The sequence below is a fragment of the Pelophylax lessonae genome (genome assembly GCF_965119305.1).
Source record: "Pelophylax lessonae genome assembly, chromosome: 6".
Lineage (NCBI taxonomy): Eukaryota > Metazoa > Chordata > Amphibia > Anura > Ranidae > Pelophylax > Pelophylax lessonae.
Window position 1 is genome coordinate 196,157,454 of NC_138773.1, and position 16,947 is coordinate 196,174,400.

Sequence of the window (16,947 nt, forward strand, 5' to 3'; positions counted from 1 at the left end):
AATGCTTTTTTCATGTAGGAATATTCTAGTCAGCATTTCAATAAGTTCAAAATGTCAACTTTAGTAAAATCTGAAAAAAAAAATGCAAGACCCACAATAATAAAATAAACAGTTTGGATGTCTGTATCCCTAAAGGTATTTTCATATTAATGCAAATTATTTAACAGCCAAATTAACTACATGTGTTATTGTAAAAGAGTGCATATTTATTGGAATCAAGGTCTTTTGTTTATTTTCTTTTTCTTTTTTTTTTTTTTAAGGAACCAGGATATTGGGTGAAGATCCATCATTTAGAATACAAAGATGGAGGAATATTAGACCCTGATGATATTGTAGCAGATGTTGTTGAAGACAAGGACAAGGTAGAACATTTTTTAACACCTGTTTTATTACATTTTTTCTGTTTTTTAGTATAAGCCCGTGAAAACCATCCTTCAAAAATAATGGTGCTTATAGCAGTGACATACCTATAAAGTCCTGGGATTTTCTATTGCAACGTGGTTTACTGTGTTATAGATTGAAATGATCAAATCGTTACACAGAAAGTTCTGTTTCTAAACACAATAACTGCTTTAACAAAAGATAAGACCTAGATATATATTGTAATTTACATGTGATATTATCAATATTTTCATGACTGTAAAAGTGCAGAGCCAAGGAATAGTCATCGGCACGTAGGCTCCTAGCCTACTGATTTTTTTTTTTTTTCTTTTCAGGACAGGCTTACTATGCCTCATTCTGCTTTACTAAAGACAAATAGACTGTGCATTTTGCAAGTGCAATTGTACTCATTTTACTTAGTAAATGTAATGTGGTGAAGAGCTTTTACCACAATTACCAGACTCAGCAGCTGCACTTGCAAAATGCACAGTCTATTTGTCTTTAGTAAAGCAACCCCACTGTGTGGAATGAGGAATAGTAAGTCTGTCCTTTCAGTTTAGTAAATCTTTAGTAAATCCATATCAGTGTCTTGGTGTGGTCTGCAGCCATCTTGGTAGAGCGGGAGGACTTTATTATATCAAACCTATTCCCCTGAGGAGGAGCAGTTAAGGCTGATTACCTCAACTTGCTTAAGGCTCATACACATTATAAGAAAATCGGGCGAACATTTTCATCCAAAGAATTTTCGTACGACTTTTGTATACTCTGTACAGAACCTTCTACAGACGATTCAGAATTTTCGTATGAAAATTCTCGAAAGGAAAAACTCCAAAGTTTTCTCGTGCAGGAAAAAAAGAACGAAAACGATTTTCGTTTAATGTGTACTGTTTTCGTACGATTTTTGTACAAGACAAATCAGAAAAAAGTCTGCGCATGATCAGAATCAACAAAAAAGGCCTTTGTCGTACAAGAATTTTCGTACAAATTTTCTTAAGAATTTTCGTTCATCGGTTCCGATTTGCTGTGAAACAATGAGGAAAATCGGAAAATCGTTCGCTCAATTTTCTTATAGTATGCACCCCACTTTAGGATGAATGAAGGAGGAGGACAGAAATCCCAATCTTCGGGTACTTTCAGCACACCTTTAAAAAAACACTGAGAACAATTTCCTTAGTCCTGAGCAGCCAGAATCTGGGAAAGCTGTACATGGCACCCATTTAGCTTCTAGCTTGAATTTTCAAGCTTTAACTGAACAAGCTGAATCTAGAAGCTGATTGATTACTATGCAAAGCTGCTCCAGACTCTGTCTATTATAATTTTAGCAAATTCGCCCTATTTTAATAAGCAGTGACATCACAAATTGTCTCTGCAGTGCTCTGGAAGATTCTCCATATCTTGTGAGAATAGCAGTGAATACAGGCTAGAGTGGGCAGAATTTGCCTAAGGCCCCATTCATACCCAAGTGATTAAAAATATGACCAAAGCATCAACACTTGACACAAGAAATTAAAATTTTTTCAACGGTGACTCCTAACACCTGAGAGCAGCGACATTTGAAGCTTGCCTAGTAACGGAAAATAAAAGCTCACACCTGAAACTCAAAAAATGGAAAAAATGACCAAAGACACTTAGCTCAGTGTGAATGGAGTCTTAAGTGATCTCACACTGCATATTTCCAGCTTTGAGGGGATACCGGAAGAGGAGTGCCTGAGCAGTGGTACATGTCAGGAAGTGTACTGCAAATTCCCATGCAGAATACATGGGAATATCAATAATATTTATCAATAATCATATTGATAATATCAATAATCCTTTAACAGCATAGTGGAGAATAGGTCCACTATGCTGTTAAAGGATTATTGATATTAAAGGATACGTTTACCTTTAGTAACCTGTTGCATGTTACACCTCTTTTTGGGATGTATTATGTTACTATTAAGCACCCCCTCACCCCCCCCCCCCCCCAGCCCCACTACCCTTCTTGACAGCAGAGGAGGAATACTCTCCCTGCACTCCGCACATTTCATAAAAGGCGTGGCTTTCATTCACTGGAATCTGTGAATGAAAAACTACAAGTCCCATCTTCCATTCTACCTCCAGCTTTGTAACTGAAAGCCTTTACAGCGGTATGGGCACAAAGCTGGAGGGAGCCTGACATTGCAACCATGATCTACTGATTTCAGATGCATTGCTCTGCAGGCTCCTGAGAAAAAAAGAATAAATACACATTTATTTTACCTGCAAAAGCATGTGCATTTATTTTCTATAGCCTTTAATCTTTATCATTAAGCTCAGATGCATGAAGCATGTTACAGATGCATGTTTTGTGGCATGATAATGTACTGTACATTACATTACCAAAGAGTAGAAAAGGAAAACCACTTCTTTTTAAAGCCAGTGTTTTAGAGGTGGAAAACGGCCATTACCAGCACCCTTGGCTCTGCAATGTGCATTTTTCTAGCACTTTCGACAGTGAGAGCTGTGTAAAACTTGCCAAAGCCAATATGGAGGCATTATCTCTGAAAATGGCATCTAAAAATATGCTTTGGGGGATGTTTCGCTTTGACTTTATGAACTGCACATTTACTCTTTTCACGGTAAGCACCACTATGATGATCTGCAAGCAGTAGTGCCAGTCAGACCACATACTGTATGTCTGGCCTCAAAGTAAAAGGCCCTAAACATGGGCAGGAAAAAGACATGGAGGCTAATAATTATAATAATCAATTGTCCACCATTTTAAAGGAACAGATGGTGTGTTTTTTTTTTTTTTGTTTTTTTTATACACTAAGTCCTTCCCTACCTTTGTCAGCTTAAGTAGAAATGGTGACCAGGATGCTATTGAACACCAGCCTGTCACTGATTAGAATGATCCATATGGGATCTCACCCTATGTGCAAAAACCTGCTGTGTTTGACAAGCGAGATATTTTTATGATCACACAGTGAGAAAAGCTTTGTATTCGTATAACCGGTTATGCACCCTGCACTAGATCAGGTATTTGAATGGAATACTATCTCTCTTCTTAAGTTTCTACACAACTTGCATTTATTTAGTTTGTGTCTAAATATCAGGGGAAAGAATAGACTGAAAACAACGTTTTCAAAAGAGATAACTTGCCTTAGATGTACAAGTTTATAATCTATAACTGAAATGTATTTCTTAATAGAAAAATCAGACATAAGCCTACTCCGCTGTCAGTGACGGTTGTAATGTTAACTCTTTAAAAAAAGGGAAAACAAACTGGTTAATGTGTCCTCTGTTGATTGCAAAACCAAACTCTTTCCTTTGTTTGTTGCCACCTAGTGGAATGTTTAAGTTTTTTTTCTTTTTTATTTCTGCTATGTGCTATATGTTCGATGAGGTGATACAATAGAAGCAATGCATAACTGTGTTTTGCATACATTGAAATATACAGCGGCAGCAAGTAAATTAGCAGATATAACCCCTTACCTCTGCCTTTTCTTTTCTTCTGCTTTATAAGCGGTCATCATAGGTTTAGGCTATTCAGTCTGTTTGCAATATGCACTAACCTGCAGTCAGACTTGGATTTGAAAGGTGCTTCCAGGTCAGTGCTGTCAGTATATCATTAGGGAATACTATGCTATCGAATTGTTAAACAGCCTAAAAATTATTATTAAAAGATATATATTGTTCAAAGGGAAGTTGCCGGGTAGAGAATTCCACATTACCTTCTCTGAAGAATTTAATATACAAATTTGTTAAATAGGGCTTTTAATCATAATCCTAGAATGTCCAAATAAATCACATATAAAAATGCTTAAATTAAAAACATATAATTAAACATTTTTTGTGCTAATCCGAGTCCTATTATCAAAAAAGATTTGAAATTCAATATGGTGATCAGTGGGTTTAGAAACTGGTGATGAATGCCTTCATATATACAGTCCTTCCAGTCCTCTCTTGTGTCTGCACCCAGTGAGATGCACTATATCACCTGATGGTAAAGATACTTGCCAGAGTTGGTAAAACTTTTATTATAGAATGTCAAAAGCAAAATAAATATGAGGCTCTTAAAGAGGAGCTCCAGTCTCCCCACCAAAAATTTAAAGTCAGCAGATACAAATACTGTAGTTGCTGATTTCTATTATAAGGACACTTTACCTGTCCAGGGATCCAGCGATGTCGGCACCTGAGCCAATTATTCAATCCGCTTCGGTTGCAGGCGCCGGCATCTTCACTAAGCCGGTTTTCTACTGCGCATGCATATGAGTCACGCTGCACTTTAAAGGTCCTCCAGTCTTCTGGGACCTGTATGTTTCCCAGAAGGCAGCAGAGGGAAAGAAGAGCGCCCGGAAAGACTTGTAGATCACTGCAGCGATCTTACCAGGAAGTGGGGGTAGATTTTTATCAAAACCAGATACCCACTCACCCCCCCCCAAAAAAAAAAGTGCAAAGAGAAGAGGGGCCGGACATACTTGCAGATCGCTGCAGCAATCTTACCAGGAAGTGGGAGTAGATTTCTATCCAAACCGGGTACCCACTCACCCCTCCCCCCAAAAAAAAGTTCCAAATGTTACAGTGGAGGGGAGAGAAGAGTGCAAACAAGTGAAGCTTCCCCTTTTGGGTGGAGCTCTGCTTTAGGTTCAAACTAACTCCAGTATCATTCAGAAATTCATGTTGTAATCTGGGTAATACTGTCGTCTTTAATACCAAAGGATATCCAAGCATGTCCATTTATGAAAACATCTTTTTAAAACCAACAAGTACACTTACATTAGTCATGTGCACTAAGCACCATGTATGAGTGCATAAGAAGCTCGGGCATTTAATGCCTAGTAACTTTTTGACCTGGAAAAGATATATGGGGAAGAATTCAGACTTCATTGGTAGCATGCTTGTTCCAGAGCAGCGACTGATTCCCAAGTAGAGCCAAGGATGACAGCCATAGAACCAGCACTTATAAATATCAAGTTGTATTGGAGGTTCCATATGTTGTTTGTCACAGGTTTTTTTTTAAGCTGGCATATGCTTAGGGCTGAAACAACTAATCGACTAAATCGATAATTTCCCTGCTTGTCAGCGAGCTCCGTCTCCTCTGTGAAGCCGACGGCTGCATTTACTGTTTCTCTCACAGCTCTGCACTTCCGTGACCTCCTCCCTCCTTCCTCTCGCAAACCGCACAAGTATGAACCGGCACTAAGTGCTGGTTCACACTACTGCGGGTGCGCTGATTCGCACTGCACCCGCACAAAAGTCGCACATGACCCTTTTTTTCAGCCGCATCAGGATCGGATCGCACAGTGGTTCACACTTGTGCGATCCGAACCTGTGCGAACTGTCAGATCGCACTGCGATATGCGATCAAACTGGGGGTGTCGTTAACATTTAATTGACACCCCTGCGTATCGCATATGGCAGTGTGAACTGCCTCTTGTGCAGATGCGATGCGGGAACAGGCTGCGAATACGCAGCCTTCCAGCATCGCACAAGTGTGAACCGGCACTTACACTCTGTTTGCTCATTATTATTTTAAATAAATGAAAAAAAAGGCATATTGAGTTTTTTTATGATTTTATCCGATTAATCGATTAATCAAAAAAATAATGGGCAACTAATCGATTATTAAAATAATCGTTAGTTGCAGCCCTACATACGCTTAAAAAAAAAAAAAAAGTTTTTCTTTTCATGGATCGTCTTTTTTGTAAATGGTAGAAGGTAGGCTGATTGAAGTTGGGCACCATATCAAATAGTTATAAGCTCAGGCACTTCCGGGAGTTGGTTTGTATAACAGGTTATTTAATCAGAGGAAAAATGTTGAATGTTGCTGTTGTAAACACAAGGATACCATGTGCAATTTTGTCATTTGAGATTTAAGAGCTGGTAAGAACTGATGCACAAGAACAATTTTCTTCAGCTGGAAAGATTTAATGTTTAGAGAATCAAATACTGTGTCTACAACATTATCCAGAAGAGCAGTGCATGAACCCCTGCAGAAAAAAACACATATTTTGAACCTTACTTGTATATTTAAAAGTTTATTTGACACTGGGGTATAAATTACGTAGATTGCTTTATAGTGTGTTGTAACAAAATCCAAGACCAACTTTACTGCTGTTTGCCTTATAGTAATAGAGGACAACAAAAAGCAAATGTTTCCTACCAGCCAGGGACAAAATGTAATAACACGAGTTAATAGTCATATAAGAGCGTCATAATCATTCTAAAGTATTGTGATTCCATGTGAATTACTTTCCATGGAGTGAAGGAGGTGATGTGAACTCATAAACTGAATAAATGTGTAGACATGTATGTTTGCAATCGTTAATGGTCCATAATTCTACAGGTAATGGTATATGCTCACAAGAGATTTTAGAGAGTGTCTAAAGCAGCCTCTCAACCATTTCAACACAGAGGAACCCTTGAAATAGATTTCTGGTCTCGGGGAACCCCTGCTAAAAGATAAAAATCTACAATCTGACAGTCAGTGGGAAGATTGCTTCTTACTCTTGTCATCATTGGGAAGAATTACCCCCTTACTGACCGCTAAAAGGAACAATGGTGTCATTGGGAACATATCGGAAAGACGAAAATTGCCCATTACTCAAGGAACCCCTAGCAACCTCAGGAGGAACGCTAGGGTTCCATGGAGCCCTGGTTGAGAAACCCTTGTCTAAAGCATTTTTTTAAGTTTAGATAAGGGAAGGGAATGAATAAAACTCTTGTAATTTTTCTGGTCGGTGTCCCATTGGGGAGACATCTCTTCACTTCCAGTCCTGAAGCCACAACAGGAACTCTCTCCAATGTGAGAGGTGATTGCCTCTTAGTCATTTGTCACTACAATAGGTATTCCCATTGGAAGATTATTTTTTTTTCTCATCTCCTGTTCTAGCGATAACTGTAAAATTATGGATTTCCCATCCCTCTCTGTTCTAAAGAGAATGGTTATAGGGCAGAAAGAGGATGAATCTCCCTAGCAGGGACAGGGGTAACTGGAATTTGACAGGGGTTCTAAACTTTTTCCTAAACCTGAAAATATTTTTGGCTATGGGATATGCTTATATTAAAACTGTTGCATTTTGCATTGCTGCTAGTCGCTTGGTACCTTCAACACTGCCTTTGGGTGTTTCTGAAAATCTCTATTCACAAATCTCAATAAGTGAACTTTCATACAGATCCATGATTCATGGAACTATTTAGGCATGGCCATGTGCAGAAAATTTGATTTGATTTGACAGTACTATAAAATGTAAAGTAAGGGCAGTATTGGGACTGTGAATGAGACAGAAGCCAGGTAAGGCTCTGCAACCCCATCCCTGTGATGGAAATTAAGGAAGAAGGGTTGGGACTTTAAACGAGGTGTGTGAGAACAACCGGCCCTAAGTAAACCATACTCACCGACCAGTCTGCTAAAAAACCGAATCAACCTGTCTAACAATGTACGTTTAAAACGGGTTTAGTTAACACACATTTACAAATGCATTTGTAAGCTGCAAGGCCCCTTCATGGCACCCTGTATTACTTGCAGTCCTAACACTACTAATTTATGAGTGTCTCCACAGTGGGAGCACATGCTAGCTAATTGATAGATGAAGGACACGTGGGCATGGAGGTAGCCAAAGCCTCCCCCGACCTGCCCCCATCTATGACTGGTATGGTTTACTTAGGGCCGGTTGTTCTCACACACCACATTTAAAGTCCCAATCCTTTTTCCCTAAATACTATAAAATGTACTCCATTTCTAATCAGTGCACTAATCTTAAACCGTTAACACAAAACTGCCTACCATAAAGTTTGTTTGGTGACTGCCTGTCATTAGCATTTCTCTCTATGCAGCTTTGAATAGTCACACAAGTGGCAAGGTAGTTTACAGGGGATGAGATGTAGAAGTTATTGATGGTAACTACCGTATTTTAAATGTATTTTCCAATGCTGTGTTTGCTTAAAGTAACAACAGTGTCTTTTGAAAGCAAAATCTGTGCTTTGCAAGCAGATTAGTTTCAAAAGCAACCAGATTAATTTTTAAGGATAAGTTCACTTTTGGGAACGTTGCATGTTCCACCCCTTTTTTAAGGTGGAACATGTAACATGTTCCCACTCATGCAGTGCCTCTGGTGACCGAAAGCAGGGTTCTTCTCCTGCTTGCTTTCACTATCACGCTGTCACTGTCACCATCGCTATCACACCCGGCCGCATCATTTGTTTACAGAGTTCTGCGAATGGGAAAAGATAAGTCCTGACTGAGTTTTCAGCTGTCGGCTTGTAGCTCTCAATGAACTACCATTGGACTGTTGAGAGCTCCGGTAGTTCATTGTCTCTTCCTGTCCATATGTATTTGCCTTCCCGTGTGAAGTACGAGCATATAGATACACTGACAAATATGCAGAAGTCCTGCATGGTACCTGTTATCTGCTGATAATGAGTGCAATGCTTTACAGGTTCCTAGTAAATAAAATAGTAAACACACATTTTTTTTACCTGCAAAAAGATATGCTTTTATTTTTTTTAAACGTGAACCTATCCTTTAATGCCCACCACCTCTGCAACATCACTTTTCTTTCCTTTCCCTGGCACTCTGCTGCCAGGAGTGTGGAACATACCCAGTATCCATCAGATATGGAGGGGAATTAGACTGACTCAATGTGAAAGTGCTGAGCCAGTCCCTAAGCACCAGTGCTGTCACATGGGGAGAATCTATAACCCTGTGTAAGCTACGAGCTGACCAACTCATAGCTTACACAGGCTAGTAGCCAAACAGAGCAATGAGGAAGTGAAGGAAAGGTGGGTAAGTGATGCTGAAGTGGAAGTATTAGGTTGAACCTGTTACTTTGTATGTGCATTTATGGGCATCATTCACCCTGATAGTAGACCAGGGCAGGATCACCGGGACAATGTAGCAAAGTAGTGCAGCAAAAGCTGCATTTTTTCTTTGTAGAATTGCTGTTAGAAGAATCGCAAAAATGGCTGGACAGAATTACAACTCCTTTGACCGTATTTGTATAGATCAACAGTGTATTTAACTGTTACCCAGAGTTCAGCTATAACTATCCATTGTCCTGACACTGAGCAAGACAATAGGGCCTGTATATAACAGATAGATTGATAGCGATATTTTACATTTTTATGGAGAATAATAATGGGAATGCAAGCAGCTATTTTCTAACTTCCAGACATCAATAGAAAACACAGACACTTTGGTTGGATAACTAAATGGCCACGACCTTTATTTATTTATTTTTATTTTTTTATTTATTTGTTAAACCATCCATCAATTTATTAAAATTTTCGCAAATAATTAATCCATAACACAACCCGGCTTTGAAGCTCGGATTATTTTAACAATTCATAACTTTTCAACTAATGTCCCCCTTTCTCATAAAGATGACCCACCACATAAACAAGGCCGTGACATTCCAATGGGAGGGAGGGCGGGTCGCTCCGCTATCGTTTTCCTTCTGAGGTGACTGGCAACTAGCTCCCGCGGACTCCCCTTTTTATATCGAGCCCCTGGTTTCTAGAAGCTTCTAAGGTCACCTGACCTCAGTTTCCAAGTTCCCTCCAGCCTACTGTTTCAAGGTTCCCCACCCTCTTCCCACTTATTTTGAGGGTGGAGCCTTGAAACCAATAATTGTTGCTGCCTTCCCATGAGGAAAAGCAGAAAAGGGGGCCTTGAAACCCCTTTCCGCTTTTCCCTCACATTCTGACAGTTTCACCTGCTTACCGTATATACTAGAGTATAAGCCGAGTTTTTCAGCATGTTTTTTCATGCTGAAAATGCCCCCCTCAGCTTATACTCGAGTCACTGGCTTCACTGTCTTTTTAAAAATGGCGCCACTCGGCGCCGACGTGTCACTGCGCATGTGCCGCATGCCCAGGAATAGTCGAACGTGATTTTTAAATCGAAGGCGCCTCACCGACAGGTAAGGGAGACTCCTCCGCAGCCCCTGCATTTCCTCATGCAGTGCTGCGGGCTTGCTGTGCCACGCCTGTACTTACTGTGCCATGTCTAAACCATCACCTGTTCTATGCCTATACCATCACCTGTGCCATGCCTATACCATCTCCTGTACCATGACCTGTGCCATGCCTGTACCATGACCTGTGCCATGCCTGTACCATGACCTGTGCCATGCCTATACCATGACCTGTGCCATGACCTGTGCAATGCCTATACTATGACCTGCGCCATCTCCTGTACCATGCCCGCAGCCCCTGTTTCGTGTCTCCTGGTGGTCCAGTTGAGTCCAGTAGCTGCTGCATTTCCCACCCTAGGCTTATACTCGAGTCAATAAGTTTTCCCACTTTTTTTGTGGTAAAATTAGGGGTCTCGGCTTATATTTGGTTCGACTTATACTCGAGTATATACGGTATGTAGTGTGTATTATTATTATTATATTCAGTAATGTTCAAGTGTGAAATGTTTACTTTGAAAAAGACAGAATATATATTTAATTCTTTTGTGAAACAGACAAAATGGCTGCTAACAAATGTAGAGACTCTACAGTTCCTGTGACGTGAAACAATACAACTGTAAACATCAGAAATTAGTCCTCTTCAGTGTCACACTGAGGCTGCACACCGACTGATGTACAGTATATGTATAGGGCATGAAAATCTTCTTCATCCACACCTCCTGTTTAAAAACGAGAAACATGTTTTTCTTTATTACAAGATAAAGTTGTCACTTTTCTCCATCTCAACTGATAGACAAGTTAAATTTGCTTTGAACAGCTCATATTTTTTAAAATATGCTGTGGGACTGACACATAATGCACTTATGAATGGGTGGCTTTAAGGTTTTTTATTAGCAGCTGAAATATGTCATTAAGTGCATTGCACATCTTTTACTATCCAACATATTCCATGCTCCACCGATGACAATCGCTTATGTTTATTGTCTATTTGCAGAATGCACTGAAATCAGACACCCTAGAAGCAGTTTTAATGCTTCCTCTGCAGTTTTTAAGTGCTTCAGTAATGATGCGAAACAGGGGGAGTGCGTATTGAAGCAGTGTGATTTGTTGGACAAGTCATCGCAATGTATGTAGTTCAGCCAGTGTCAGCAGTCACTTTACATTATTAGTACATTATCTAGTCGTCCTCGCACAGGTTGTGGTATATGCTGCGTATATATCACTCTTATAACCTGTCATTCTTTATGAACAATGTGCCTCTCCCACACACTAATTATCTGGAAGATCATGCTCATTTGTGTATCCACTTGATTTCATATTTTTTTAGTTTGTAACTTTTTATGTTTCAAATTTAATGTCAATATGCTGTGTTACAATCCAGTGTCTTCTGTCTTTGTTGCTGATCTCCTTCATGTGCACTACAGTAAATTAGGAATGCTGTAAAAGAGGATTGCTTTTAGAAACAGAAGTGTTAAAAGTTTATTTTTTATACATTACCAAAATGGAAAGTAAATGAACAGAAGAGAAATACAAAATTTGATAATAAGATCACTTTAAATAGTTCTTTCCATTACAAGGCTAGCTGTATTCTTTCCACTTCTGTCCATAGTTTACACGTTTCAATCTTTTACCATTGTAATTAATGCGTGGTCTTTATCCAGCTATGGTTTATTCTTACATGTAATTGAAAACAGGTTCACTTTAAACACATAGATTGACATCATAAGGCACAGTATGAGTTCCGTTAAATTGCAATTTGCAATATATCAAATGCAGCACGTGTGTTCTAATATATGATTCTGTTTGATTTTCTTCATCCAGAATCAGACATGTGCCTACTCTAAAGTAACAAATGTACTGTAAGTCTCAAATAAAAGATATACCATTTCTTATAGGTACAGTGTTGCATAAAAAAAGTAATTGTCAGTAAAACTATCACGGCACTGAAAAAAATGGCCAGGTAGTAAAGCAGTACATAAATGCTGGTATGCAAATAGTTAAAGTATCACCGAAGGCAAAATTTTTTTATTTTAGTTTTGGATAGAGTGGGGAAGTATTAGAACGTCTGTTGGTTTTTATTGCTGCCTGTGCTCCTGTTAAGCAGATTAAGACTCGATTTACACTAGCGCGACTTGTCAGCCTGACAAGTCGCGCTCCCTCGCGGTCCATTGACTGCTACATAACCCGTTCTAATAGGAGCGACGCAAGTCGCTCCGACTTAGAAAAAGGGTCCTGTACTACTTCGGGGCGACCTCGGAGCGACTTGCATAGACTTCCATTATGTGAAGTCCATGCATGTTGCTCCGAAGTCATGGTGCATGGGAATGCACAAGTCGCACCCGAAGTAGTACAGAGTCGTGCCGCCCCAGTGTGAACCGACTCTCACTCGCTCTGTTTGTCCGATTTACCGTTATCAATGAAAGTTAAAAAAAAAATCCCAAATTTGGGTTGTCCCCAGAAAAGTAATAGAGGGGAAATCTTCCACTATAGGCACTAGTTCTGGTAACCTGATTTCATCTCACTTCCTGTTAGGCTATAGGACAAGAAGTGAAGGTAAATCTCCCCTAATGGGGCACAGATGGTGAAAACAAAAGTTTGAAAGATAACCTTTACTGTATCCAAAATGAAAAAAAAAAAGTTTTGCCTATAGTTCTACTTTAACTTAAAAAGTCAGACATAGCCAGGCTACTAGCATTTCCAAAAGATGGTCAGCAATGTACGTCTTTTTCAAGACCAACTGAACCTTCAGTTTACATGAGCTACATTCATTCCATCAAGAAAAAGGTGATCAATGTTTTCTTTTTTCTGAAACAGCCTGTCTGTAGAAGAGCCTTTCCCTTGCCTTCAGCTGCAGAGTTGCAGGGGATGCCCTTACTACTTCCAGAGCCACTCGTCTTCAAGGTTGACTGATGGCAAGTGGCATTCAAGCCGCTTCCATTGAGGCCAGATTATCCTGGGCCCGCTTCCTGGGGGCAAGTCCCACGTACAATTGTGGACTCCTACAGAACTAAGATATTGATAATAATGGTGATGCACAAACTGGACACGGGAAGGCAAAATTACCAGAATCATTTCAGTTTTTCACTTGTAAGGCAATATAAAGAGTAACTCCACTTTTGTTGAGCAAAAAAAAATATCCCATCCCCTCCCCTCTGGATAGTTCCCCTCAGATCTGCTGGTTTTGTAAAGTTTAAAGTGTAACTCCAATTTTGTTGAGAAAAAAACATTCCCCCGGGTGATCTATTTACATTGCATAGATTTCAACAATTTTGTTTGCAGGTTTTTTGTTATTCTGAAGAAAATAGCTATTTGTGTTCAATTCGCAAACACTTTGCACATGGAGTGACGTTATAAATATTAATCAGCTGCTGCACTTGCAGGGTTTTAATGAGATAACGTGCAGGGTCTGAATCCCTTTAGGGGTACCTCACCACAAATTGCATTTTTGTTGCAGGGGATGCCCAAAATATGACATATCTTACTGCAGACTAATGGGAAAATTAGTGAGCCAATCACACAAGCAGGAAATGACATTTCTGGGGGACATTTCACATCTGGAAGCTGCAGATAGAAAAGGAAATGTCATTTTTATTAACATTCAGTTACAATATGACTGGTTTAGCAATGGTTTATGCTATAATCATTTTTTTTATATTTGCTATTTTTTTTCCCACGAAAGTAGAGTTACCCTCAAATTTTTGCATACAGGGTACTAGAAGTATTCAAAATTTTACTTTTTTTCTGGAGAAATGCTACTTGATGCTTACATGCTGGACACTTGTGAAAGCATAAGCATTTTTTTCTGTGGGTCCTTGGTCTATAGATCTTTTTTTTTTTTTTTGTTCTTTTCTGTAGGTCATCTGCTACATCTGTTTGAAAGAAAGATATTCGCCAACGTCATTTCTTGCTTTTGGTAGTTTATAGGGATGCACAGATGTATTGTCCGCCAATAATTATTATCCCAAAATAGGATTATCAGCATTTTGTTGCTATTTTACAACGTTTCGGGTGCGTTTTTCATAGGCCATGTGACTCAAATGCAATACAGGTGTGTTTTTTTTTTATGGGTTTTTGACGTGTTTTCAATGGTGAGGTGCATTTGTGGTGTAGTTTATGCTCCAAAAATGCTACAAGCAGGATTTTTAACACCGCAATGGACCAATGTAAAGATATTCATAGAATTTAGAGATGCATTTTTCTTGAGCTTTTCTTGCGTTTTTTTTTTTTTTTATCGCAAAAAGCGCTTACAAACCTGCTTTAGTGTGAAAGCAGAATTAAAACGTGCTGCTAATGGCGGAATATAAATTCATATTTATTTTAAATTCCTAATAATAATTAAAAAGTCGAATATAATTGAATCGTATATAAAAAATATATTTTTTTATAAATTTATCATTTCGGTTTCGGTGCATCCTGAATTTTCGGTTTTGATCCAGAATTTTCATTCCGGTGCACTACTTGTAGTTTATTAGGAGACCAATGAAATCTTTCTGATTGAGCTGCCTGCACTTTAACATGCAGGAAGCATGTAAACATTAAATGAGGGCTGAGTTACTGAAAGGTTTTAACAAGATCAAATGCATTCTGCAAAACTTTGTATAATTGTCAAGGGGTTCAAGAGCTGATGTAGTAAACCCATAAATACAAAGGTAGCTGGTAAATGGTGGAATTGATGAAAGTATCACAACTCAGGTTTCATCTAATTGGTGCGATGTGGGAATCCTGCGAATCCACTGTGGGTTCCCGCATCGCACCCGACTTGCAGGCAGGTCACACTGCCATATGTGGACTGCTGGGAGTGTTAATACAAAGTTAATGACACCCCCAGATTAGTTCATTTTTCGCAGTGCGAACTGTCAATTCGGACAGGAATCGGGTGAACACCCATGCGATCTGATTCTAGTGCGTACCATAAAAGCACGACTTTGGTCTGAATGCGATGCAAATTCAGCCATACAATCTGTATGGCTGAATTTGCATTGCACAGCCATAGCATGTAATTTGTTTAGCAGTGTGGTGCGAATCACATGCGATGTCTGACATTGCTATAGTTTGAACCAGCACTTCGAGTTGTATTATGGATATTTTCTAAGGGAAGAACAACAGTACAGGGCTATTACACTGGGCAGCATATTGGAGAAGAAATGCCTACACTGTTTGATGGTTCTTTAATCTCAGAAGCTGTTTGATGGGTGACCTCGTTATTATTTTCATGTAATGAGGAATCATTTATCTAGAATTACAGCAGTTTGCTGCCACGGGGTTGCTTGTAATCTGTCTGCAGTATCATCACTGAACGGAGCCCTGTTTATTGCAAACTGAATTGAATCGCACCATCATTATCTTTTACATTTAACTGACATGTTATTATGAAATCAACAGATGAGACTTGGTTTCTAATTGCTTGAAACGTATCCAAATTCAAGACTCTGCACAGTGGATGAAATAATAAAAGGTTATGTGAAAACATGTCTCAAGCCTGAAATGTATGCAGGATCAAATTAAAAACTGTCCTCTAATCTTGTGTAGTAAACTGTTTATGGTGGGTATTTTCTTTGCATTGCAAGAAAACACACAATTCATTATTGTACCTCATTGCTTGCAGTCATGGCTATCTGGCTTTGCATAAACATTTCAAAAGACATGTGCCATCCTCTTTTCGTTTTTGCACAGTAAATTAGGCTGTCTTTTACAAAGACATGTTTTTATAGTTTGAACAATATAAATAGAGGTATTCAGTGATTTCAACTTTTTTTCATTTCGCATGTATTGATATATTACTTTAATTTATTATTTACTACATTTTTAGAAGGCTTACATCCTGGGCAGTATTTTATATGCAGTAGATAAAATCATTGGTGTAGGTATAACAAAGTAAGATGCCGCTCAAACCAACCCAGTGCACTAGGAACGTATGGAACAATGTGCAGCCACCACTGCTCGGGACACACTCCCTGACGTGTTTCGCCCCTCCCAGGCTTGGTCACAGAAGTGGGGAGAATAAGCAAGACAGAGATTTGTGCATAATTGGCCATTTTTGGAGAATTACTTGGTTCCCATTAAAAAAAAATTCTGTTTTGCGCACACATTCTACTTGTAATTTGAGTAATATTTGGAACATACGTTATGAAGCCATATTTTAAATGGTTCTTTAAACTTATACTCTCAGGTGTCCTATATGATGTCCCTGATCTTGACTACAGAGTATTGGTTTTATCTTTATTCCTAATTCGTTTTTTTTTTATTTTTCTATATATTTTGTTTTGCTCATTTCCTAAATTTTCCACATGCACATACATTCTTACTATTACATTCTTTTTTCATACATTGTTTATTTTTCACTTCTCACTTTTCATTACATTCCTTTTTACTTTTTTGTCTTTTAGGGTCCTTTCACACTGGATTTTCGCCTGCCGGTCTCTGTTTTGCTCAGCAGGGATTGTTCCGCCTATCCTAGCTGAGCAAGCGAATGACAGGTCCAACCCTATTTACTTTGCAGAGACGGGACTGTCAGAGCCCCGCTCTCCTCCTCTATGGGAGATCAGATGAAAACGTACTGCCTATCTGTTTTCATCCGATCCTATCTTCCATACGGATGGAAAATAGGGTTTCCATCCATCTGGATTTCACGGACAGGATCAGATCGGATAGCAGCGGGTGTCAGCGTACATGTCACTGCTGACATCCACTG

General features: G+C 39.1%; 1 protein-coding gene across 3 annotated transcripts in view; it reads left to right on the forward strand.

Annotated features, from left to right (window-relative positions):
* Window positions 1–16,947, forward strand: part of PARD3B (par-3 family cell polarity regulator beta) — a 2,025,707-nt gene that overhangs the window by 127,241 nt on the left and 1,881,519 nt on the right. For all 3 annotated transcript variants that reach the window (XM_082260765.1, XM_082260766.1, XM_082260767.1), the window contains exon 2: window positions 261–362. In XM_082260765.1, coding sequence (XP_082116891.1) covers window positions 261–362 — 102 coding nt within the window. The remainder of the gene's footprint in view (window positions 1–260; window positions 363–16,947) is intronic.